General features: G+C 45.3%; 1 protein-coding gene across 1 annotated transcript in view; it reads right to left on the reverse strand.

The window, feature by feature from the left end:
- GPATCH1 (G-patch domain containing 1) overlaps positions 1 to 27,032 on the reverse strand; it is a 258,011-nt gene that overhangs the window by 58,327 nt on the left and 172,652 nt on the right. Inside the window, exon 17 of the mRNA XM_069216538.1 lies at positions 16,953 to 17,069. Coding sequence (XP_069072639.1) covers positions 16,953 to 17,069 — 117 coding nt within the window. The remainder of the gene's footprint in view (positions 1 to 16,952; positions 17,070 to 27,032) is intronic.

Consider the following 27,032-nt stretch of genomic DNA (forward strand, 5'->3'; position numbering starts at 1 on the left):
TTTGCAATAGTGCTTGAACTTCTATTTCCAGAAGTTCGGAATGTTGTTTTGATAAATTCTGTGCTTTTGGTGGTATGTTTGGAGGGAATTTTAGGAATTCTATGCAATAACCATGTTGGATAATTGCTAAGACCCAAGTGTCTGTAGTTATTTCCTCCCATGCTTTGTAATAATGACCTATTCTTCCCCCCACTGGTGTTGTGTGGAGGGGGTGAGTGACATCTGAGTCACTGCTTGGTTGTAGGGGTTTTGGGGCTTTGAAATTTTCCTCTATTCCTAGGGAATTGCCCTCCTCTATATTGACCCCGAAAGCCTCCCCTGTACTGTCCCTGGTAGCTGGACGGTGTTGCCTGCGAGGTGCCGGCTTGTGTGGCCTGACCCCGAAACCCCCCTCTAAAGGGTGTCTTGCGGAAGGTGCTGTAGGTTCCTCTGCTCTGCGGGGAGTAGAGTGCGCCCATGGCTTTAGCAGTGTCAGTGTCTTTTTTTAGTTTTTCGATTGCCGTGTCCACTTCTGGTCCGAACAGTTGTTTTTCGTTGAATGGCATATTGAGCACTGCCTGCTGTATCTCTGGTTTGAACCCAGACGTTCTTAGCCATGTGTGCCTTCTAATGGTCACAGATGTATTAATTGTTCTTGCAGCTGTGTCTGCTGCGTCCATAGAGGACCGTATCTGGTTATTTGATATGTTCTGACCTTCCTCAACCACCTGCTTTGCCCTCTTTTGTAGTTCCTTGGGTAGATGCTCGATGAGGTGTTGCATCTCATCCCAATGGGCTCTGTCATAGCGCGCAAGTAGTGCTTGAGAGTTAGCGATGCGCCACTGGTTTGCAGCTTGTGCTGCGACTCTTTTTCCAGCTGCATCGAACTTGCGGCTCTCTTTATCTGGGGGCGGTGCATCCCCAGATGTGTGGGAGTTGGCTCTTTTCCGAGCTGCTCCTACTACGACGGAATCTGGTGGCAGCTGTGTGGTGATGAAAACAGGGTCTGTAGGAGGTGCCTTATATTTCTTTTCCACCCTTGGCGTTATTGCCCTACTTTTGACCGGCTCCTTGAAGATTTCCTTTGCGTGCCGAAGCATACCTGGCAGCATAGGCAGGCTTTGGTAGGAGCTGAGGGAGGAGGAGAGGGTGTTGAATAAAAAGTCATCCTCGACTTGTTCTGAGTGGAGGTTTACGTTGTGGAATTGTGCCGCTCTAGCCACCACTTGAGAATATGCTGTGCTGTCTTCTGGTGGTGAGGGCTTTGTTGGATATGCCTCCGGACTGTTGTCCGACACTGGGGCGTCATATAAGTCCCAAGCGTCTTGATCCTGGTCACCTTGGCTCATGGTGGTGTGAGCCGGGGAATGTGACGGAGTTTGTGCTGGTGAGACGTTAATTACAGGTGGAGGTGGCGGAGTCACCTTTTTCACCATCTTGGTTTGTGGCGCCTGGTCTGTTTGAAACTCCAGTCTCCTTTTTCTCCTAATAGGGGGAAGGGTGCTTATTTTTCCTGTTCCCTGCTGTATGAAAATACGTTTTTGCGTATGGTCCACTTCGGTGGATTGCAGCTCTTCCTCAAACCTATGCTTTCGCATCTGAGAGGACAGGGATTGCTCCTCTGTATAAGAGCCTGGACCTGGGTCGGTTACGGGTTGTTTCGGCACCGAAACCCTGTCTGTATGTTTTTTCGGCTCCGAGGTGGCTTTTTTCTTTTTTGGAGTCGAAACCTCTCGGCGTCGAGCCGTTTCTACACCGCTATCTCAGTGTCGTTGCTTTTCTCCAGCACTTTCTCGATCCCGAGAAGGCTGCGTGCCGGTGTCTCGACCGGAGTCGGACGATCTCGGCACTGTTTGGGCCTTTTTCGGTGCCGATGGTCGGTCACCGAATTTATGGGTGGAGCCATGGCCTGGTGGCAGTGGCGTCCCCTGGGCCTTGTCACTTTTCTTATGTGTTGTTTTCGACGTCTTACTCACGGTTCTTTGATCGTCGAATTCCTCGGAGTCCGATTCGTGGATCGAAAAGGTTTCTTCTTCCTCTTGTTCCTCGAACTCTCGGTGCGCTGTCGGCGTGGACGCCATCTGAAGTCTCCTGGCTCGACGGTCACGGAGTGTCTTTCGGGACCGGAACGCGCGACAGGCCTCGCAAGTCTCCTCACTGTGCTCAGGTGACAGGCACAGGTTACAGACCAAATGTTGGTCTGTATACGGGTATTTGTTGTGGCATTTGGGACAAAAACGGAACGGGGTCCGTTCCATCGGCGTTGTTCTACACGCGGTCGGGCCGACCAGGCCCCGACGGGGGATCGAAAGCTACCCCGAAGGGCACCGGAGCGCGTCGACCTTCGATGCGGTGTTGAATCTAACCTAGAAACACGTGTCCAGAGATACACAGCACTTGCTGCACCTACTTAGGTGAAAGACTTTTGATTACTTTTTCAGCACAAAACGAAGTGACTGCATTTACCATGATGCATTGGGGCTAACTTTTTGCTTGAGTGTGAGGCAGTGTGCTCCCTTTTTTCTTTTTGTCCAATGACTGCTCCCTTGAGCTAACGAGCTGACGAGCTCTGGAGAGGCACCTGTGCGCCAGTGAGTGGTACATAAACCCGAGAAGACTTTTGGCGGCATTTCAAGCAACCCCACAGACTTGGCTGCTCTCTGCTGATGACGGGCTAAACCTAGAAACACGTGTCCAGAGATACACAGCACTTGCTGCACCTACTTAGGTGAAAGACTTTTGATTACTTTTTCAGCACAAAACGAAGTGACTGCATTTACCATGATGCATTGGGGCTAACTTTTTGCTTGAGTGTGAGGCAGTGTGCTCCCTTTTTTCTTTTTGTCCAATGACTGCTCCCTTGAGCTAACGAGCTGACGAGCTCTGGAGAGGCACCTGTGCGCCAGTGAGTGGTACATAAACCCGAGAAGACTTTTGGCGGCATTTCAAGCAACCCCACAGACTTGGCTGCTCTCTGCTGATGACGGGCTAAACCTAGAAACACGTGTCCAGAGATACACAGCACTTGCTGCACCTACTTAGGTGAAAGACTTTTGATTACTTTTTCAGCACAAAACGAAGTGACTGCATTTACCATGATGCATTGGGGCTAACTTTTTGCTTGAGTGTGAGGCAGTGTGCTCCCTTTTTTCTTTTTGTCCAATGACTGCTCCCTTGAGCTAACGAGCTGACGAGCTCTGGAGAGGCACCTGTGCGCCAGTGAGTGGTACATAAACCCGAGAAGACTTTTGGCGGCATTTCAAGCAACCCCACAGACTTGGCTGCTCTCTGCTGATGACGGGCTAAACCTAGAAACACGTGTCCAGAGATACACAGCACTTGCTGCACCTACTTAGGTGAAAGACTTTTGATTACTTTTTCAGCACAAAACGAAGTGACTGCATTTACCATGATGCATTGGGGCTAACTTTTTGCTTGAGTGTGAGGCAGTGTGCTCCCTTTTTTCTTTTTGTCCAATGACTGCTCCCTTGAGCTAACGAGCTGACGAGCTCTGGAGAGGCACCTGTGCGCCAGTGAGTGGTACATAAACCCGAGAAGACTTTTGGCGGCATTTCAAGCAACCCCACAGACTTGGCTGCTCTCTGCTGATGACGGGCTAAACCTAGAAACACGTGTCCAGAGATACACAGCACTTGCTGCACCTACTTAGGTGAAAGACTTTTGATTACTTTTTCAGCACAAAACGAAGTGACTGCATTTACCATGATGCATTGGGGCTAACTTTTTGCTTGAGTGTGAGGCAGTGTGCTCCCTTTTTTCTTTTTGTCCAATGACTGCTCCCTTGAGCTAACGAGCTGACGAGCTCTGGAGAGGCACCTGTGCGCCAGTGAGTGGTACATAAACCCGAGAAGACTTTTGGCGGCATTTCAAGCAACCCCACAGACTTGGCTGCTCTCTGCTGATGACGGGCTAAACCTAGAAACACGTGTCCAGAGATACACAGCACTTGCTGCACCTACTTAGGTGAAAGACTTTTGATTACTTTTTCAGCACAAAACGAAGTGACTGCATTTACCATGATGCATTGGGGCTAACTTTTTGCTTGAGTGTGAGGCAGTGTGCTCCCTTTTTTCTTTTTGTCCAATGACTGCTCCCTTGAGCTAACGAGCTGACGAGCTCTGGAGAGGCACCTGTGCGCCAGTGAGTGGTACATAAACCCGAGAAGACTTTTGGCGGCATTTCAAGCAACCCCACAGACTTGGCTGCTCTCTGCTGATGACGGGCTAAACCTAGAAACACGTGTCCAGAGATACACAGCACTTGCTGCACCTACTTAGGTGAAAGACTTTTGATTACTTTTTCAGCACAAAACGAAGTGACTGCATTTACCATGATGCATTGGGGCTAACTTTTTGCTTGAGTGTGAGGCAGTGTGCTCCCTTTTTTCTTTTTGTCCAATGACTGCTCCCTTGAGCTAACGAGCTGACGAGCTCTGGAGAGGCACCTGTGCGCCAGTGAGTGGTACATAAACCCGAGAAGACTTTTGGCGGCATTTCAAGCAACCCCACAGACTTGGCTGCTCTCTGCTGATGACGGGCTAAACCTAGAAACACGTGTCCAGAGATACACAGCACTTGCTGCACCTACTTAGGTGAAAGACTTTTGATTACTTTTTCAGCACAAAACGAAGTGACTGCATTTACCATGATGCATTGGGGCTAACTTTTTGCTTGAGTGTGAGGCAGTGTGCTCCCTTTTTTCTTTTTGTCCAATGACTGCTCCCTTGAGCTAACGAGCTGACGAGCTCTGGAGAGGCACCTGTGCGCCAGTGAGTGGTACATAAACCCGAGAAGACTTTTGGCGGCATTTCAAGCAACCCCACAGACTTGGCTGCTCTCTGCTGATGACGGGCTAAACCTAGAAACACGTGTCCAGAGATACACAGCACTTGCTGCACCTACTTAGGTGAAAGACTTTTGATTACTTTTTCAGCACAAAACGAAGTGACTGCATTTACCATGATGCATTGGGGCTAACTTTTTGCTTGAGTGTGAGGCAGTGTGCTCCCTTTTTTCTTTTTGTCCAATGACTGCTCCCTTGAGCTAACGAGCTGACGAGCTCTGGAGAGGCACCTGTGCGCCAGTGAGTGGTACATAAACCCGAGAAGACTTTTGGCGGCATTTCAAGCAACCCCACAGACTTGGCTGCTCTCTGCTGATGACGGGCTAAACCTAGAAACACGTGTCCAGAGATACACAGCACTTGCTGCACCTACTTAGGTGAAAGACTTTTGATTACTTTTTCAGCACAAAACGAAGTGACTGCATTTACCATGATGCATTGGGGCTAACTTTTTGCTTGAGTGTGAGGCAGTGTGCTCCCTTTTTTCTTTTTGTCCAATGACTGCTCCCTTGAGCTAACGAGCTGACGAGCTCTGGAGAGGCACCTGTGCGCCAGTGAGTGGTACATAAACCCGAGAAGACTTTTGGCGGCATTTCAAGCAACCCCACAGACTTGGCTGCTCTCTGCTGATGACGGGCTAAACCTAGAAACACGTGTCCAGAGATACACAGCACTTGCTGCACCTACTTAGGTGAAAGACTTTTGATTACTTTTTCAGCACAAAACGAAGTGACTGCATTTACCATGATGCATTGGGGCTAACTTTTTGCTTGAGTGTGAGGCAGTGTGCTCCCTTTTTTCTTTTTGTCCAATGACTGCTCCCTTGAGCTAACGAGCTGACGAGCTCTGGAGAGGCACCTGTGCGCCAGTGAGTGGTACATAAACCCGAGAAGACTTTTGGCGGCATTTCAAGCAACCCCACAGACTTGGCTGCTCTCTGCTGATGACGGGCTAAACCTAGAAACACGTGTCCAGAGATACACAGCACTTGCTGCACCTACTTAGGTGAAAGACTTTTGATTACTTTTTCAGCACAAAACGAAGTGACTGCATTTACCATGATGCATTGGGGCTAACTTTTTGCTTGAGTGTGAGGCAGTGTGCTCCCTTTTTTCTTTTTGTCCAATGACTGCTCCCTTGAGCTAACGAGCTGACGAGCTCTGGAGAGGCACCTGTGCGCCAGTGAGTGGTACATAAACCCGAGAAGACTTTTGGCGGCATTTCAAGCAACCCCACAGACTTGGCTGCTCTCTGCTGATGACGGGCTAAACCTAGAAACACGTGTCCAGAGATACACAGCACTTGCTGCACCTACTTAGGTGAAAGACTTTTGATTACTTTTTCAGCACAAAACGAAGTGACTGCATTTACCATGATGCATTGGGGCTAACTTTTTGCTTGAGTGTGAGGCAGTGTGCTCCCTTTTTTCTTTTTGTCCAATGACTGCTCCCTTGAGCTAACGAGCTGACGAGCTCTGGAGAGGCACCTGTGCGCCAGTGAGTGGTACATAAACCCGAGAAGACTTTTGGCGGCATTTCAAGCAACCCCACAGACTTGGCTGCTCTCTGCTGATGACGGGCTAAACCTAGAAACACGTGTCCAGAGATACACAGCACTTGCTGCACCTACTTAGGTGAAAGACTTTTGATTACTTTTTCAGCACAAAACGAAGTGACTGCATTTACCATGATGCATTGGGGCTAACTTTTTGCTTGAGTGTGAGGCAGTGTGCTCCCTTTTTTCTTTTTGTCCAATGACTGCTCCCTTGAGCTAACGAGCTGACGAGCTCTGGAGAGGCACCTGTGCGCCAGTGAGTGGTACATAAACCCGAGAAGACTTTTGGCGGCATTTCAAGCAACCCCACAGACTTGGCTGCTCTCTGCTGATGACGGGCTAAACCTAGAAACACGTGTCCAGAGATACACAGCACTTGCTGCACCTACTTAGGTGAAAGACTTTTGATTACTTTTTCAGCACAAAACGAAGTGACTGCATTTACCATGATGCATTGGGGCTAACTTTTTGCTTGAGTGTGAGGCAGTGTGCTCCCTTTTTTCTTTTTGTCCAATGACTGCTCCCTTGAGCTAACGAGCTGACGAGCTCTGGAGAGGCACCTGTGCGCCAGTGAGTGGTACATAAACCCGAGAAGACTTTTGGCGGCATTTCAAGCAACCCCACAGACTTGGCTGCTCTCTGCTGATGACGGGCTAAACCTAGAAACACGTGTCCAGAGATACACAGCACTTGCTGCACCTACTTAGGTGAAAGACTTTTGATTACTTTTTCAGCACAAAACGAAGTGACTGCATTTACCATGATGCATTGGGGCTAACTTTTTGCTTGAGTGTGAGGCAGTGTGCTCCCTTTTTTCTTTTTGTCCAATGACTGCTCCCTTGAGCTAACGAGCTGACGAGCTCTGGAGAGGCACCTGTGCGCCAGTGAGTGGTACATAAACCCGAGAAGACTTTTGGCGGCATTTCAAGCAACCCCACAGACTTGGCTGCTCTCTGCTGATGACGGGCTAAACCTAGAAACACGTGTCCAGAGATACACAGCACTTGCTGCACCTACTTAGGTGAAAGACTTTTGATTACTTTTTCAGCACAAAACGAAGTGACTGCATTTACCATGATGCATTGGGGCTAACTTTTTGCTTGAGTGTGAGGCAGTGTGCTCCCTTTTTTCTTTTTGTCCAATGACTGCTCCCTTGAGCTAACGAGCTGACGAGCTCTGGAGAGGCACCTGTGCGCCAGTGAGTGGTACATAAACCCGAGAAGACTTTTGGCGGCATTTCAAGCAACCCCACAGACTTGGCTGCTCTCTGCTGATGACGGGCTAAACCTAGAAACACGTGTCCAGAGATACACAGCACTTGCTGCACCTACTTAGGTGAAAGACTTTTGATTACTTTTTCAGCACAAAACGAAGTGACTGCATTTACCATGATGCATTGGGGCTAACTTTTTGCTTGAGTGTGAGGCAGTGTGCTCCCTTTTTTCTTTTTGTCCAATGACTGCTCCCTTGAGCTAACGAGCTGACGAGCTCTGGAGAGGCACCTGTGCGCCAGTGAGTGGTACATAAACCCGAGAAGACTTTTGGCGGCATTTCAAGCAACCCCACAGACTTGGCTGCTCTCTGCTGATGACGGGCTAAACCTAGAAACACGTGTCCAGAGATACACAGCACTTGCTGCACCTACTTAGGTGAAAGACTTTTGATTACTTTTTCAGCACAAAACGAAGTGACTGCATTTACCATGATGCATTGGGGCTAACTTTTTGCTTGAGTGTGAGGCAGTGTGCTCCCTTTTTTCTTTTTGTCCAATGACTGCTCCCTTGAGCTAACGAGCTGACGAGCTCTGGAGAGGCACCTGTGCGCCAGTGAGTGGTACATAAACCCGAGAAGACTTTTGGCGGCATTTCAAGCAACCCCACAGACTTGGCTGCTCTCTGCTGATGACGGGCTAAACCTAGAAACACGTGTCCAGAGATACACAGCACTTGCTGCACCTACTTAGGTGAAAGACTTTTGATTACTTTTTCAGCACAAAACGAAGTGACTGCATTTACCATGATGCATTGGGGCTAACTTTTTGCTTGAGTGTGAGGCAGTGTGCTCCCTTTTTTCTTTTTGTCCAATGACTGCTCCCTTGAGCTAACGAGCTGACGAGCTCTGGAGAGGCACCTGTGCGCCAGTGAGTGGTACATAAACCCGAGAAGACTTTTGGCGGCATTTCAAGCAACCCCACAGACTTGGCTGCTCTCTGCTGATGACGGGCTAAACCTAGAAACACGTGTCCAGAGATACACAGCACTTGCTGCACCTACTTAGGTGAAAGACTTTTGATTACTTTTTCAGCACAAAACGAAGTGACTGCATTTACCATGATGCATTGGGGCTAACTTTTTGCTTGAGTGTGAGGCAGTGTGCTCCCTTTTTTCTTTTTGTCCAATGACTGCTCCCTTGAGCTAACGAGCTGACGAGCTCTGGAGAGGCACCTGTGCGCCAGTGAGTGGTACATAAACCCGAGAAGACTTTTGGCGGCATTTCAAGCAACCCCACAGACTTGGCTGCTCTCTGCTGATGACGGGCTAAACCTAGAAACACGTGTCCAGAGATACACAGCACTTGCTGCACCTACTTAGGTGAAAGACTTTTGATTACTTTTTCAGCACAAAACGAAGTGACTGCATTTACCATGATGCATTGGGGCTAACTTTTTGCTTGAGTGTGAGGCAGTGTGCTCCCTTTTTTCTTTTTGTCCAATGACTGCTCCCTTGAGCTAACGAGCTGACGAGCTCTGGAGAGGCACCTGTGCGCCAGTGAGTGGTACATAAACCCGAGAAGACTTTTGGCGGCATTTCAAGCAACCCCACAGACTTGGCTGCTCTCTGCTGATGACGGGCTAAACCTAGAAACACGTGTCCAGAGATACACAGCACTTGCTGCACCTACTTAGGTGAAAGACTTTTGATTACTTTTTCAGCACAAAACGAAGTGACTGCATTTACCATGATGCATTGGGGCTAACTTTTTGCTTGAGTGTGAGGCAGTGTGCTCCCTTTTTTCTTTTTGTCCAATGACTGCTCCCTTGAGCTAACGAGCTGACGAGCTCTGGAGAGGCACCTGTGCGCCAGTGAGTGGTACATAAACCCGAGAAGACTTTTGGCGGCATTTCAAGCAACCCCACAGACTTGGCTGCTCTCTGCTGATGACGGGCTAAACCTAGAAACACGTGTCCAGAGATACACAGCACTTGCTGCACCTACTTAGGTGAAAGACTTTTGATTACTTTTTCAGCACAAAACGAAGTGACTGCATTTACCATGATGCATTGGGGCTAACTTTTTGCTTGAGTGTGAGGCAGTGTGCTCCCTTTTTTCTTTTTGTCCAATGACTGCTCCCTTGAGCTAACGAGCTGACGAGCTCTGGAGAGGCACCTGTGCGCCAGTGAGTGGTACATAAACCCGAGAAGACTTTTGGCGGCATTTCAAGCAACCCCACAGACTTGGCTGCTCTCTGCTGATGACGGGCTAAACCTAGAAACACGTGTCCAGAGATACACAGCACTTGCTGCACCTACTTAGGTGAAAGACTTTTGATTACTTTTTCAGCACAAAACGAAGTGACTGCATTTACCATGATGCATTGGGGCTAACTTTTTGCTTGAGTGTGAGGCAGTGTGCTCCCTTTTTTCTTTTTGTCCAATGACTGCTCCCTTGAGCTAACGAGCTGACGAGCTCTGGAGAGGCACCTGTGCGCCAGTGAGTGGTACATAAACCCGAGAAGACTTTTGGCGGCATTTCAAGCAACCCCACAGACTTGGCTGCTCTCTGCTGATGACGGGCTAAACCTAGAAACACGTGTCCAGAGATACACAGCACTTGCTGCACCTACTTAGGTGAAAGACTTTTGATTACTTTTTCAGCACAAAACGAAGTGACTGCATTTACCATGATGCATTGGGGCTAACTTTTTGCTTGAGTGTGAGGCAGTGTGCTCCCTTTTTTCTTTTTGTCCAATGACTGCTCCCTTGAGCTAACGAGCTGACGAGCTCTGGAGAGGCACCTGTGCGCCAGTGAGTGGTACATAAACCCGAGAAGACTTTTGGCGGCATTTCAAGCAACCCCACAGACTTGGCTGCTCTCTGCTGATGACGGGCTAAACCTAGAAACACGTGTCCAGAGATACACAGCACTTGCTGCACCTACTTAGGTGAAAGACTTTTGATTACTTTTTCAGCACAAAACGAAGTGACTGCATTTACCATGATGCATTGGGGCTAACTTTTTGCTTGAGTGTGAGGCAGTGTGCTCCCTTTTTTCTTTTTGTCCAATGACTGCTCCCTTGAGCTAACGAGCTGACGAGCTCTGGAGAGGCACCTGTGCGCCAGTGAGTGGTACATAAACCCGAGAAGACTTTTGGCGGCATTTCAAGCAACCCCACAGACTTGGCTGCTCTCTGCTGATGACGGGCTAAACCTAGAAACACGTGTCCAGAGATACACAGCACTTGCTGCACCTACTTAGGTGAAAGACTTTTGATTACTTTTTCAGCACAAAACGAAGTGACTGCATTTACCATGATGCATTGGGGCTAACTTTTTGCTTGAGTGTGAGGCAGTGTGCTCCCTTTTTTCTTTTTGTCCAATGACTGCTCCCTTGAGCTAACGAGCTGACGAGCTCTGGAGAGGCACCTGTGCGCCAGTGAGTGGTACATAAACCCGAGAAGACTTTTGGCGGCATTTCAAGCAACCCCACAGACTTGGCTGCTCTCTGCTGATGACGGGCTAAACCTAGAAACACGTGTCCAGAGATACACAGCACTTGCTGCACCTACTTAGGTGAAAGACTTTTGATTACTTTTTCAGCACAAAACGAAGTGACTGCATTTACCATGATGCATTGGGGCTAACTTTTTGCTTGAGTGTGAGGCAGTGTGCTCCCTTTTTTCTTTTTGTCCAATGACTGCTCCCTTGAGCTAACGAGCTGACGAGCTCTGGAGAGGCACCTGTGCGCCAGTGAGTGGTACATAAACCCGAGAAGACTTTTGGCGGCATTTCAAGCAACCCCACAGACTTGGCTGCTCTCTGCTGATGACGGGCTAAACCTAGAAACACGTGTCCAGAGATACACAGCACTTGCTGCACCTACTTAGGTGAAAGACTTTTGATTACTTTTTCAGCACAAAACGAAGTGACTGCATTTACCATGATGCATTGGGGCTAACTTTTTGCTTGAGTGTGAGGCAGTGTGCTCCCTTTTTTCTTTTTGAATCTAACTACGCCGATCCCGAACGCAACAATACCGACGAAAATCTTCCGAAATTTACTAACTTTCCGTTCCGAAACTCGGAGCGACAGGAACACGTCCGAACCCGATGGCGGAAAGAAAACAATCGAAGATGAAGTCGACGCCCATGCGCAATGGAGACAGAAGGAGGAGTCACTCGGTCCCGTGACTCGAAAGACTTCTTCGAAGAAAAACAACTTGTAACACTCCGACCCAACACCAGTTGGCGAGCTATGCAGAACATGTGTATCTACAGCGACAGATGCCATCGAACAAGTACATTTCTGTGTCAAAGGAATCGAGAAATGGTAAGTTCAGGTAAGTAGTAGGAAGGTTCTAAGCCCTTTTAAGATTTTTTTTTAACAGAAAGGACATAGGAAGCACAGCACAAAACGTGCGCCATGCAGGCAAAACCTAAAAACAACATGGTACTCACCTGTGTGCCATGTCCCTTAAACACTGCATGTAATATTTGTAAGACACCCCTATAGCATGCCTTACAGCCCTAAGGCAGGGTCCATTATATTACATGTGTGGGTATACCTGCAAGAGCAGATGTGCCCCTGTTCTGTCTTTGTTGATAATGTGTGCAATGAAGCCATTTTAAATACATGTGCTGGACACTGTTCAATATGAGTTCCCCAGCTACATGATTGCTTCACTGAAACTAAGAGTGTTTGGTATCAAACATCTCATATTATTAACCCACACTGACCTTGGAGGTGCCCCCTGAAAACACACCAAATGCTTGTGGACTCACTAAGCAATTCTAGCCAGTCTGCCAACAGATGAGAATCTGAGCCCTCTCAAGGGTGTAAGAATTTGCTCTCTAGAGGTCAGCAACAAAGCCTGCTCTGGTAGAGTGTTAACACGCCCCTTCCAACAGGATGACCCACAAATCTGCATTCCAAGACAGGAGGCTTCAAAGAAGCCCACCGCCTTTGGTATGCAGAACTGCCTCTCCTCAGAGGAAGATGCGGCCTCCCTGCCACATGGCCCATTTGGCATTTGGACAGGTAGGAAAATTAGCTATGCAGGAGGAGTGTGGCATTTCGAGGCTGGACACACCTTTGGGAGCCCAGCCTGAGGTAGACACAGCCTAGGAAATTCCGCCATCTTGTGTGTGGTGGAACTTAGGGACTCTGGACAGGATGATGACCATTCCCCAGAGGAAGTGGTCATCTAGGGGGTGTAGTGACCCCAAGGGTAGGTAGCCCATTGGCTACAACCCTTTGCTCCCCTTAATGCTCCCCGAATTGAGCACTTCAGGAACCCCCTCATACCAGGACTTTAGATCCTCACTGGACACAAAAGAAAGAGTGGACAAAGAAGCTTGCTGACTAGAGAACAGTGGAGCGCGGCTGACCTGGCACCAACCCCATCGGCCTGCCTGCTGTACACTACCCTTGAGGAGCAACTGATCTGTCCTGCTGCTGCAGCCTCCAAGACACCTGGGAGATCTGCCAGTGCTTTGCCAATCACCAAGAAGAACTCCCTTGGAGCAGAGGAGCTGCTTCCTTGCATCTGCAGGCAACCCAAGAAAGAACTGTCAGGACCAGACCCGCCAAAACCCGACGCTGGATATCACCACTGCACTTGAGCCGCCTAGCCCGAGCTGAAGTGGGCCAACTGTGTCAATGTGGTTCCCAGGCCCTCCAGAGATGAAACTCACCTTGAGTTCACCCACTGTGGACTTCACAATGGAGTCTGCAGCCTGTTTCTGCAATACCCCCTACAACCATGAGTGACCAGGAGACAGAAACCCAACGCCTCAGGACACCTCTGCACCCATCCGCCCCAGACCAAGAGAAGAGGACCAAGGGTGTCCCTACATCTCCCAGCCTCTTAAGATCTGAGGCCACTTGTTGGCTTGGTCTAACTTGACCCCCTACCCATGCCTGCAGACTGTTTCTTTGGGCATCCCTGGCAACCGCGAGGATCTCCCGTACTGGATGCAACTGCCAGAAGACACCACTGCACCCTAGCCCCACAGTCTGAGGAGAAGTAGACCAATGGTGACCCATGTGACCAAGGACCCCAAGGGTCGAGCCCCCCCCCCGTGGGCTCCCCCCGACTGACCATCCAGTCCCAGCTTACAACAAATTCCAGACCGGGCTGTTTCCCATTGAAGTGAATGGGACACCCAATGCTGTAAAACACCTCTGCACTCCGATGCTTCAGAATCTCCTGAGGTGACCTGTAGGTTTGGCCTTGGACGCTGTTCCTTACTCACTTTAAGTCCTGGAGAACAGTCCAGTACGTCATTGGGAAGTGTCCGAAGTTGCTGTGAAGAGTCCGAATGTAGCACACGTTTTCCCCCCATAGGATAATACTACCACACCCAGAAATTGTACTGTAAACTTTTTAAAAAGTGTAAAAATTCCTATCTCGAAAAAGTACTCACCTGATTCCGGTGATTTTGGTATCAAAGTTTATATAAAAATGTGTGTTATTTTGTATAACTTGGTGTCAGATTTCTTTATTGAGTGTGTTTCTCACTTACTGTACGAGTGTGTTCCTTACATGCTTAGCACTACTCTCTGATATGCCTAAATGTTCGACCCTAATACCCCAAAAGAGACCATTTGGGATGGCATTTGTGCCTCTCTGATACCTCTAGGGGTTTGCCTGGACACTTTGAACAGCGTACCTCATTTTTGTCCCCTGTATAAAAGCCAGTTTCCTACAGAGAGCATTTTGGTTGTCATTCATGCCCCTGTAATTCCTCTGGGGTTTGCTTGGACTCTACACCACATACTTCTTTTTGGTCCACTATTTAAGAGCCAGCTTCCTACATTAGGCAACTGTGACTTCTTAGACGTTGTAGTCTAACAGCATTGGGATGTCTAGGTATCACTTCTCTTTGCTTTGTTGCTCTGATGGCCCTCGGGACCCACCTTCTTCAATTCTTTATCTGTGCTGTGATCACTCTCAGAAGGAGTTGGTGAGCTGTCCGATATGGATCCTCCTTCAAAACGTAACATGAGCTGTCCCTCTACCAGCATGTTCACAGCAACCTCGCCGCCCTACCAGAGAATTGTAAACCACCCAAGTACAATCATGTGTAGCAAGCGTATCTCTTGAGTCACCAGACCATGTTGGTGTGGCAGCGTTGTTGGTGAAAGATCTTGAGGACTGTGCTGTCTGGCTGCTTTATTAAGTATTTTCTTGAGGCAATTATTGTACGTGCTGACCACAATATTTCTGAGGCATGCATTATAGTGGATATCTGCCCACACTATAGGGGCCTGACGATACTTATGTGGTACTGGGAGCCCTCCTTGGAATACCCTCTAAAGATCTCCTCAAGGCATGCATGTACATTAGTGATCTCTGTCGTTTTTGTCCATGTGCACTCTTGTTTGTGCCATCGTCACATGTAGACAATGATCTGCTGCCCCGTTCGCCTCAAGCTGTCCCACTGCAGTTTCAAGTTGTTGATTCATAATTTGCATGACAGACTTCAGTTTCGAACTGTTTTTGCTTAAGACGATACTGAGAGTGGCTAAAGTATGGATGGCATTCTTTCCAATGCCTTGTTTCTATTCGACCAGACATGGTTTAAAATGTCTTTGGTCAGTGCTTGGGCCATTTTGGTCACTATGGTGCTTGATGAATTCTCACAATGTTGGAAAAATCTTATCACTTTCACCCAATTTTTGTTTCTTATGTGGTTGTGGCATTCATATGACTCTTTTCGAGGACATTCTAAAATAAACATAGTTGTCTCAAATCCAGCTCATAGGCACTCAATTTATGTATTCCACAGTCTTTCATTTCGGTGTCCAGAGCACCAATCCTCTGGGTGGCCTAAACAGAGGGCTCCATCATAGCCCTCCTCACATCTTAAGGAGGCATCTCATCAAATCCCCTCCCCTTTCGTTTTTAGTAGCACTAGGTCACCTTTGTACTTAAGAGTCCTCCAACACCCCAAAAACAGTTTTGGTTATGTAAAATCCCCCTATGGCCGGGGCTCACAAATAAGTTGCCCTGGTATATCGGATCCTCTGAAGTTAATTACGGAGATGCAGCTTCATCTGTGGGCAAGCTTGCGTAAGTCACCGTTGTACTACACTGGAATCTCTCTTTTCCATATGTCATTATTTTCTGGTGAAATGCTTGCTTGGCCATAAGTCCATACCATTTCCCCAAGTCAATGACAGGGTGGAGATGCCTCCCATCCCTGTTTCCTATGGTCTTTTATGATCTGGGGATAATGATTTACCTCTGACTCACTGGCATGGGGGAGCAGCATGTGCCAGCCACACTGTAATCTCAGACCTGTCTGGTACAGAAGGCTCTGCGCCTCTTTAATTTTTCCCCTGTGGCCCCTTTGATGTATCCAACATCCACACTAATCTGGGGTCAACCGTCATGTTTCCTCCCACGTAGTGGCACACTTCTTGTACACTGGACCTCACTACAGCTCTTGCGTTCCCACTACAGCTCCATCACTCACACTATGTGAACACTATGTGTTCTCTTTCTGTGCACTGCAGGCCTTTTATCTCTGTTATTGGCCCAGTGTGCACCATCACCACCAATCATGATAGCTGCCTGGGCACCATTACTGGTTTTGTAGGCTTGTACCTCTTCTTTTCACGGCTTGGTGCATCTCTCCAGCAGCTCCCACTGTGCCTAAATGTTTCTCCTGAGAATCTGACAAACACAGTCATGAACCACTTACATCTGGCACCCCCAGTTGTACAGAAAAGTTTGGATGCGGTCGTCAAGGCAGTTTGGCAGATGGTGCCTTATCTGGCGGCCATCTTGAATGGAAGTTCATAAAAAATATTTGTAACCCATTTTAAAACAATATAGTCAGTAAAATAGTTCAGTGGATGAATATCTACACAGCCTTTTGTATATCTGAGAACAGTAAGATAAGTATCATGGAGCTGGGTTAGTCCCTATTGTTAAGGAATTGCAGGAATTCCCATTTACGGTGTGCGCTATGGTGATGGGCATTATCATTATTATATTATTTATTGTACACAACAACAAATTATGTGTGGAACATTTTCCATGGACAGGAATAAGGAAAACATTCACAGTTTAAACTTATTAACCATTTTTAGGGTATATTTGCCAGACATTTTCTAAATAAACAAGAGATATTGTATTTTAACACACTTTCGTACATATATGGGAATAGATAAGAAGGCAATTTAGAAATAAAATGAGGGGAAATTTACCACATTTACTTGCACTAAAGTGGAGGAACTTTTAAACAGAAGATAGATAAAATAAAACCAATTTATAGGGAGTCTCCCACCTAAACCTGGAGTATTGGCATGTATGTATCTTCTTAGGTCTTACCAGATGATAAAATCGGAGGCAGCTTGGGCCCAAACTCGTCGCTTGAACTGGACTCTTCAATTTGCTTTGCTGGAGGCATAAGTGGCAAAACTGGCTTCCTTGTATCAATGTTTGGGTCTAGGAATACAAACGGAGACAGCATATATATGTATAGTGCACACAAGGTATGTATATACAGTCCCTTCTGTTCTCATGTTCCATTACTAAAACCTACTTGTCATCAAATGGAAAATCTTGAAGAAGATATATTTCAATTTTGTGTTTACATGTACTTAAATAAAAGCATTTTCAAAATCAAAGCTGTACATAAAATCAAAGCACCGCATCAAAAAAGGCAATTATATAGTTAACAGAGGTAGTGTGAATGAACTGCGAGAAAGAGTAACAAAATAAAGACACTGCAATACATTACAAATATCACAGATGAACAGTGTACACTATGGAACAGTTCTAAGGTGAGGTCTCAGGCCAGACATCAAAGAGGCTCATATCCCTGGGGTGGGTTAGGGCCTTATTTGTTTGGTAGACAGGGGAATCCTAGTTTGCCTGTTCTATTTAATATCCAAAACCGTCATGTTCTTGCTGGCATAGCCTCTGCTGATTCCGCAGGTGGAAACCATTGCTTGACAGCTCAAATGATATTCGGCCATCAGCCAAAGTACTTCAAACCGTTCACCCTATTTAGGGCAAGTAATCCAACATACTTTTTCCCTGTTTGGGAGTGCCGGAGAGCCCAGCAGTCCTCAGTAGAAAAGCAAATAAACAAACCCCACACGTTCGGAGAAAACTCCAAGAATGTAATTTATATTTTTCTTTTCGAAAATAAACTTATTAGTTTGTTTTTGGAAACCAAACAAAATTGTGGTGCGGATGCGTAGAACGTGGCTCTTGCACCTTAACCTCAAAGCTTCAGAGGAGCATCGTGTTGGCTTCCCCGAAGGCGCAGAATTCTCTGTCAGCGAAGCAGAGATCTCTTCATATGGCAGGCTGTAGTCCACCAGGGCAGCAGAGTACATGCCAGCACTGCCATTGCAGCATGGAGTACAGCCTGACAAACTTTAAATAAGTCCTCAAGTATCTTGGATCTGAGAATGTTCACGTGTAAGAACGAAGTGTTATGCCTGCAGACTGCTCTGAAAGGCACAGAGTGGAAGTGCTTCAGCAGATCAAAGACCATCAACTTGGATGGGCCAAGGGTAGACTTAGTGCTTATTGTGTGCTTGTTGTTTACGGTGCGGAGCACCAGCACTTAGTTTTCTGCCTCAAGCATTTACTGCGTGCAAAAGAAACATACTGGAAAGACGGAGGAAGAGAAAAACAAAAAAGCGGTCCAATGGGAGAAAGCAGAAATCTGAAGGGGTGGGGAGTGGCTTTGAATGGACTGAAGAGGCCTGAGACGCCTCTCGGATTACGCTCCCTCAGTATTCCACATTCGCACATTTAATTGCAGCAGCCACGTGTTTAAGAGGAGGGCTTGGGGTACCGTCACGTTTTTATTTACAAATTAAGCACTGGGTAGACTGGTGTTTGGTAGACAATCAAGGAGCACAAAGCCTGTGATAGAAAACATTTGAAGAGGATTTCAGTGAGTCAATGGGTATTCGTGCCACGAAGACTAGTGTGGCTAGTTCAAATAGTGCCTTGTTTTTGGCTACCAAACAGCTTGGTGGTGGAATAAGAAAAAGGGGTCAATGAGTTTAGGGAGACTGAAGAGGGTTTGGATCCATTAATGAGTTTATCCACAGAGAGAAGGAATACTGCAGAAAACTAACGAGTTGGGAGACAGGGAGAGGCTATTAGTATTCAGGGAAAAATGAAAAACGGTGGACATAGAAGTAGGGTTAGAGAACGATGGGAAGTAGGTGAAATCCATAATTGATGAGTTAGGCAAGAGAGAGCAGATGGCCATCCAATGTCTGATGGTTGTGAGGCAGTCAGATTTGAGTTTAGAGGTAGGATATGCAGGGAAGGAACGAGAAGGCATTGCGTGTTGTCAGCAAAGTGGTGGTAGGAAAAGCAGAAGCAGACACAATGTATGGTAGTGATGTAGAGGGAGAAAAGTGACAAACACTGAGATTTAAGAGGGTGCCCATTACAGGTGTGCTGGTAAAGAAATTATGAATTAGAGAATGACGAACAGTAATGGTAGGAGGAAGACCAATCTATCACTGTACCAGTTATGTCTAGAATTGCAAGTATGGCTTGCACAGTAGCCTGTTGATTGTGCCAATACTGTTAATGACAGATCACAGACAATGACTATATGATAGCAGAGACACGGTTGTGTAAACCACTACATTATGTGATCTAAAAAGGCATTATGAGTAACATGTAACATGGTCCTATATTGCTATTTCCAGGTTCCAGTGACATTTATTAATCATTCAGCCTTGTGGTGTTTGATGTCTCTTGAACCCTCCAATGGCAATATATAGATAGGATCATATTATACCTGAATCCGTTAATATACAGATTCCTGTATAATATGAACACATAAATATATATATATATATATATATTTTTTTTTTTCCTACCTACTGGCGATCACCAGTAGATAGTTATAGTTAGGACCATGTTTCCATAGAATTTTTTTTTTTTTGACTTGCCTATATCTTTGGTGCCGTCAGACAAATCTTCATCAAAGTTTTCAAAAAAATTGTGCCAGAGAATCTTGTTGTGCATGAGAAATATTGGGGTGATCCATCACGCAGGGGCAGAGAAAGGCAGGGGGAGGTAAAAAAAAAAAGTTGTGTTTCCCATTTTAACTCCCATAGTGATTTTGAACATGACTACAGCCCAAACTGCTGAATGGAATTACACCAAATTTGGCAGAAAGGTAGCTTTTGGTCCAAAAAGAAGCATTTTTCTTGTTTGGTGTAAACTGTTCAGTTTGTTTTTAAGATAGTAAAAGAAAAAGAAATATAGATAAATATAAGCTCAAAGGATTCACAAATAATAACAAGCTCACGCAGAGAAATGCACAGCTGTGGTTGGCTGCCAACACTTCAACCAGATATTGTAGGCAGCCATCTTGGGACTCGACTTCAGCCAAGTCCCACAAATAAAAAAATAAAAAAAGACAAGAGGTGGGGTAGGGACACCCGGACCCCTCAATTCTGGTGTAGGGTGTCAGAGGGACCCCAACAGGGGTGGGGGGGACAAATTTTAAAAAAATAAAAACAAATGTTGCAGGAAATTTGTGACTAATTTCTGGCAAAACATTTTAAAAACAAAACACAATCGTGGTCTCCTGTGCTTGTTAATGCTGGGCCTCGCAGCTCTGGGGACGGCCACCTCCCTGGGGCATAATTTGTAACTCAATACGGGGGCGACTCGACCCCCAGTGACCACCCCTGCCTATCGCTAAAATCCCATTAAATGCAGGGGGCCACGCAGCCCCGGGGATCACTACCTCCCCGGGGCACAAACTAAAATTGAATGCAACGGGCAGCCCTGGGGACCACCCTGGGGCTAAAATCTCATTCTTTAAATTGTATTGGTGCCACTTGCCCACCCGGGCAACCACATTTTGTATTACTGGGTGGTGCCTGGGTGGGTGAGGGGTCCTTCTCAAGGCCCGCTGCCCCTACCGTCTCCCCAGCCAGCATCAACTGTGGTGCTGGCAGGAGCTGCCCATTGCCTTTTTTCCATGGGTGCCGACCCGAGGCACTGACACACTTGTTTGTTAACTGGGTGCTGTGGGACGAGCCTCAAGATCAGCACGGCCCACAGTCAGCACCAACAGTGCTCAGGTTTTATCTCTCCTCCAAGTGGGCAGGAGCAATCTCTGTTTCCCTGCACGCAAGTGCGCAAGCAGGGAAAAAATGTGTGCTCCCATCCTGCAAGAGCATTTATGCAGCTTCCGACAGGTCAGAGCACAGATTTCTTTCCTTGCCTGTGCTCATGCGGGCAGAAATACGGCACCGGCGGTGGGATTCCTGGGAAACAACAACAGAGCCAACCCCAGAGAAGGAGGTCTACAGGCCTTCCGAGGCTCTTTTGGGGGCACCCTCTCCCCTTTTTAAAATAGCATCCCTGGAGGATGGAGTCTGTTTAGCTGTTTTGGCTGAGACTGTGTCTAAACTGAATGGGGAAAAAGCATTTTGCCACCCCTCCCCCCGTTTTTATTGGCCCACGTTTGATGGATCACCCTGTAACTTTCCAGGAAGGAGTTGAAGTGGATGAGGCATTTTTTTGTAACGTTTTGTGCAATTCTTCAAACAGTGCCAAAGTTAAAGTTGCAGGGAGACCAACAAAAGCTTTTCCTATGGAACTGTGGTACTAACTATAAATACAATACAATGTGGTCCTAACTATGAATACATAGTGTCAAGCATCATATATATTATATATACACACACATATTTATCTTATAAACACACACATTATATATATATATGTATATGTAGATATATATATATATATATATATACACACACACATATATATGGAAAATGTTACTTACCCAGTAGACACCTGTTCGTGGCATGTAGTGCTGTAGATTCACCTTTGCATAAGTCTGACATCTAGTGTTGGACTCGGAGTGGTACAAGTTGTTTTTCTTCGAAGAAGGTTTTTGAGTCATGAGATCGAGGGACTCCTCCTCTCGGTGATAGTGAGCATGGGCTTTGAGTCCTTTATTAGATTCTTTTCTCACAGGAGGGTGAAGTAAACAGTGTACAAGTGTATATGTACATATAAAGTAAAGAAATGAGATGTCCATGCAAGGTATAGACATAGTTACAATATATAATACTACAACAGCCACAGGCTTCCGAGGAGGAGGGAGGGTGCATGTGAATCAACAGCACATGAGAGGAGGTGGGAGGTACAGAATGCTGCAATAAAACAGGCAGCTACCAGCTTAAAACACCCACAGCAACAAAGAAACCAAAGTGGAATTATGCAGTAGTTGGTCACTACTCTGAAACAGAAAAAGGAGGGAGAAAAAGGCAGACCTGACCACTAGCAAGCAAAAATTAGTAAAGGACACTGCAACCAAGACATGAAATTGCTTTAAGCCATAAAAAGTATACTAAAAGTATACACGAGGTTGAACGCTTACCGTCAACCTAAAAAAACTCTTTCTGGACTAGGACCTACCGGCCTGCCAAATTTGGTGTAATTCATTCCACTAGTTTTTGCACAATCGCTGTTCAAAATCCCTATGGCAAAATCCCTAGGCAGCAGCTGACGTGACTAGCAAATATTTTTGAGAAGTTTTGTAGTTTTGTGAAGATTCGTCAAGCGGTGCCAAAGACGTAAGCAAGTAAATAAGCACTTATTACACAGAAACTAGGTCCTACCTATATCTCTCTCTCTCTCTCTCTATATATATATATATATATATATATATATATACATATATATATAGATATACATAATTACAGTAGTTACATTTAGGATTCCCAGATAGGAATTCCTCAGATTTATGTTTGCTAATAACTGTGCCCCTGTTTGTGCAATGTCCAAAAACCTTGCTGACCTATTGCTTTTTCTAAATTGGTGGAAGGATACAATGTTTTGTGGTGATTCATGAAGGGGGTGCAGAGGAAAATGGGGGTGGTCCCAAATTTGCTTTACCCAATTGCTTATTCAATGGATTTTTTTGACTTTTTAGGATCCTTTTTGGTGTGAGAATACGTTCAGCTGTTTTGGACTTATAAGTCACTAAAACCTAATGATATCTTAGCTGTTGTTTTGCAAAATTTCGCATAACTCCCAATGACAAAGCATTATGTGATTGGCCAATGACTGACTTTACAAAAGATAAAGGCAGCCATGTTGTTTTAAGCCAACTTTGGCTGTGTTCTGGGTTAGGGACTTATATCTAGGTCAGTAGTAGATATATATATTTTTTTTTCTCTACCTTATATTAAAGTGGTATTATGTGGGGGAAAATAGTTGTCTATATATTTTCAAAAAAAGTTACGGAGTACTGCGTTACTATCTAGGAAGTGCAGTGGTACTTAAACATAAACAAAAAAAATAAAAATACATTGCACTACACTATATTTCACAAATATAGTAAGGGCCCATGGAATTATGTGGCAGGGAACTGCCAAATTATGCAGCAGCATTGAGTAAATTATGTAGCAAGAAAAGGGAAATTATGTCTGTGGCATTGTTTGCACCTCACTACCTTATTAGTATCAGTTTAACACCCCAATATAGCAATAAGCAACAGAAACTTGACCTGACAACCCTTGCAAAGGACCTTCCACTGCTCTGCAACACGTATTGCTGCATTTTTAGTAAGTTTGGAACCAAGTGAGCTAGAAACATGTTTTTGGGTTAAAATCAGCAGATTATGTGACAAATGCGGCACTTCTATAATTATACAAAAAAACAAGCTGCAGCCACACAATCACATACTTCCAGTAGCCCTGAATGTAGTGCACACATTCTATTATCAATTCTTAACATATTTAATTCTTTACAAAAAAAAAAGCCTATGGGTTACGGCGGTATTACCTACAAAATGACTGCGCTACTTAAAAGAAAACAAAAAAAATTACATTTGTCACAAAATTAAAAACACAGTGTACTACACCATATTTCACTAATATAGTGTACAACAGTGCATTTTTAATTTTTTTGATACTTTTCTTTTTCCTCCTGTAACTACCACCGCACTTTCTAGGTCCTAGCGATGTAGTTCGTGAACTTAGTGGAGAACCGATACACCAAACAGGATCCTACCAATATCCAGATTTTTGGCAGAACAGCAACGGGGGTCAAAGTTGCCAACTTCAGGCCATGAGAAATAGAGCACACTATCTGCAATTTCAACTATGACAACTGTGGACAAAACCAAATAGCCTAGCAGGATCATTTATACTCAAGTTTGTCAGATCAAAATTCCTTCTGCCCATTACGTATTATTCACGTTAGTATGGAACAAACTGTATAAAGATTTGAAAAAGATACTGTCCTTTGCAGTACGATGTTTTTGGTCTCCAACAGGCCTCCTGTAAGTCAACTAAGACTAGAATTGGCTTGGTACATTTTACTGGGATGGTAGACCTGGAGTTTGCTAAGTATAGTGCATGGTTAAAAAATTCAGAGGCAACAATCTGGACCTGCGACGTTCCCTGGAACTGACCATTCTCCATTATACACTGAATTGACCTAGACAATCATCTGAAGGGATGGATAGACACAGAGCTTGATGTGACTACCACGGGTGGCCTCCGCTGGGGGAAACAGGAGACGCACCCCCTTCCCATAACTGACTGGATGGAAGAAATGGCAGTAGCTGCCTCACATGAACAGATAATTTACCACCTTCTGGGTAAACTTCCCCAGTTTTAAAATATATGGTCCCCTTTTGTTTCTAGGGCAAACTCCCCTCCTTGAACCCAGGGTTTACTTGAGTGCTTGGGGAGGGTTGGGAGATTTCCTCTTTCTTCGTTATTCTCTCTTCAACATCTCCCTAATTCCTTCTGGTACACAGCTTCTGTTCAATGTGTCAGCACACCCTGGCCAACTTGCTTATATGGCTGTTTAGTTATAACATAGACTCCTTTGATGATTGTCACACTGTAGTATTTAGATCTATTGCAGACTAGATATTTGCCTAAATGGTAGTCTTTATTCCTACTGCTCATTTTAAGGTGAATGATTACTGGAATATAGATTTGTATGATATTATTTGAATGAAAATACATCAATAAAGAAAAAAAGCGTAAAAAAGCCTCAGAGGAAGGCACTCTAAAAATATGATCTGGAAAGAGCTCTGTGACAATCCATATTTTCATATAGTAAATGGCCTTCCGAACCTCAACAGAATTTAACAAGCGTTTGCAATACCATAGTTCTCCATTTGTTTGAGTTAGAGCTATTGGCGTTGTGAATTCATAAGTGGATTTTTCTTGCCACATAAAAAAAACAATGACAAGTAACTGTCAGTTACTTACCATGGTTTGTTTTATTTTTCAGTCGTGGTCATGGCGCTTTCAAGTTTTTTACAACAGTAACTTGATCTGCAGTCCCGTTGTATAAAACCTGAAAGCGCCATGAGTGCAACTGAAAAACAAAACAAATAATGACAAGTAACTGGCAGTTACTCGTCATTGTTTGTTCTGTTTTTTAGTTGCGCTCATGGTGCTATAAAGTTTTTTTTTTACAGCGGGAACTTGATCAGCAGCATTGGGGTGCTTTATGCAAATCGGTCCAATATTGCTGATCGAGAGAAGGTCAACCTAAAAATAAAAAAATAGCCCAGAAACCATCCATAAAACATAGTCACTGCGTACGCTCGCAGTAGTTGGCCGGTGCTCTTGAGGAGGGCTAAACCTCGGAAAAGGCATGACGTATGCATGCCTTTGACAAATGAAACTGAGGGAATTTTTAAAGGCAAGCCCACAAACGAATGAAAGTAACTGGCATGAAATGGGCGTGGTTAAAGCCCACAGATTCAATCACAACAGGTGTGAAGTGCTTGCGCGCTCGACCTTAAAAGGACTGAAGCTGAGTGAGAAATGTAAAAACAACATGAACTATAGTTCCTTCAAGAAAATAGCAAAACAAGCAGTGATAGCAAGCTCTTAACTTAAATGTATAGAAACTATTGTATCAAACTAGGGAAACTTTTATTACCCTTAATCACTTCACCCTCAGCCCAGAATTACTTGAAAATTAATATGAAATCACCAATTATAGCAAAATGTATGCAAATCAGGTTTCAACTCTTACCGCTAGAAAAGTTAGTGGGAAGAGGGGGGAGGTTGCATCGTCCTTGGGGCTGCAAGTTTTGCCAAGGTCATGGGTACAGGTCTGAATGTTTTATATATAATATAGCCTTATAACGCACAGTAGCAGGCTATGCCGGCCATTGAAGGCCCACTCTGGTGTTCATCTCGTGCCTTTATCAACGAAGCAGGCCTTTGATGTCAGTATGGCCCGCTACAACAGGCTGTAAGGCTATTAGAACATTCTGTCCCATGAGGACTAATTAAAAAAACACAAAGGTCTTTCAGAGGCTGAGGGGCCAGAAGCCCCCCATAGGTCCAAAGCTTTTTTTTTCCACAACTGCTGATGTGATAGTTCAATAGATACCTGCCATGCACAGGACCATGACTGTTAGCTTTTGAACATTCACAGCAACAGTTGTGAAAGGATACTGAAGTCAGCCCCTGGTTCTCCCTGGGCTTGGTTAAACTGCTTTTCATCGTTCAGCCTAGCCAGGGAGACCCAGAAGCTGAGCAGCACTCCGCCCTCCTTTGAGGCTACATTGACAATGAACGCTACGAGAGGATGGAGGCAAAAGAATCCTGTGTGCCCTGCTGCACAGGCTCTGTCTTTTGCTTTCCCCTGCCTAATCCTTATATTTTGGAGAGGCAGGGAAAAGAGAGATGCACGGGCTGTGTATTAGGAAATTGGAATGTTGAGGGCAGAATGCCTTTACTAGCTAAAAACAGGCCAGTGCTGCTCCATTTTTGATCTCTCAACATAACAGTCTTTTCAATGTTTGTTTATGCCTATATTTAATAGGGTCCGCAAAAAAATGTTGAGGCCTTGTTTCAGTAGCTTGGGTTTCTGTACATTTAACAATGCTAGTGCTGTAGATTTATTGGGCAAGGGCATACAACTCACTTGCAGACTAGTTAAATATTTTTGACCTTGCCCTAAAGGAGCTAGAAAACGCAAAAGAAAAAAAGCATGCTCAGAACAGTGTGGGAACAGAGAAAACTGGGTCAGTTTTAGATGCAGAAAGGTGGTTAGCTCTTTATGCACTTTTATTAAATTAATAATTACATTTTATAATTTTTGCATATAGACAGACTTATTTTATAAAAACAGGGAATTACGTTTATTTATTATCTTATAATTACTACCTGAAAGTGTGACTATGCAGAATTTATCCTGTAAGTCCAATGAATATTGTCATTTTGCAATGACTGTATTTAGATAGATCTGTTTTACAAAAGATAGGGTTCAAGGTGTGGTTTATATTATACAGTCACAAGTTGAAGGTGAATTTATGAATATTTTTATCCTGTGAAGCCAATACATATTGATAATGTTTTTTTACTAACCACAAATGAAGTTGCCTGATTAAAAAAAAAAAATCTAAAC

This window comes from Pleurodeles waltl, chromosome 12 (genome assembly GCF_031143425.1).
Source record: "Pleurodeles waltl isolate 20211129_DDA chromosome 12, aPleWal1.hap1.20221129, whole genome shotgun sequence".
Taxonomy (NCBI): domain Eukaryota; kingdom Metazoa; phylum Chordata; class Amphibia; order Caudata; family Salamandridae; genus Pleurodeles; species Pleurodeles waltl.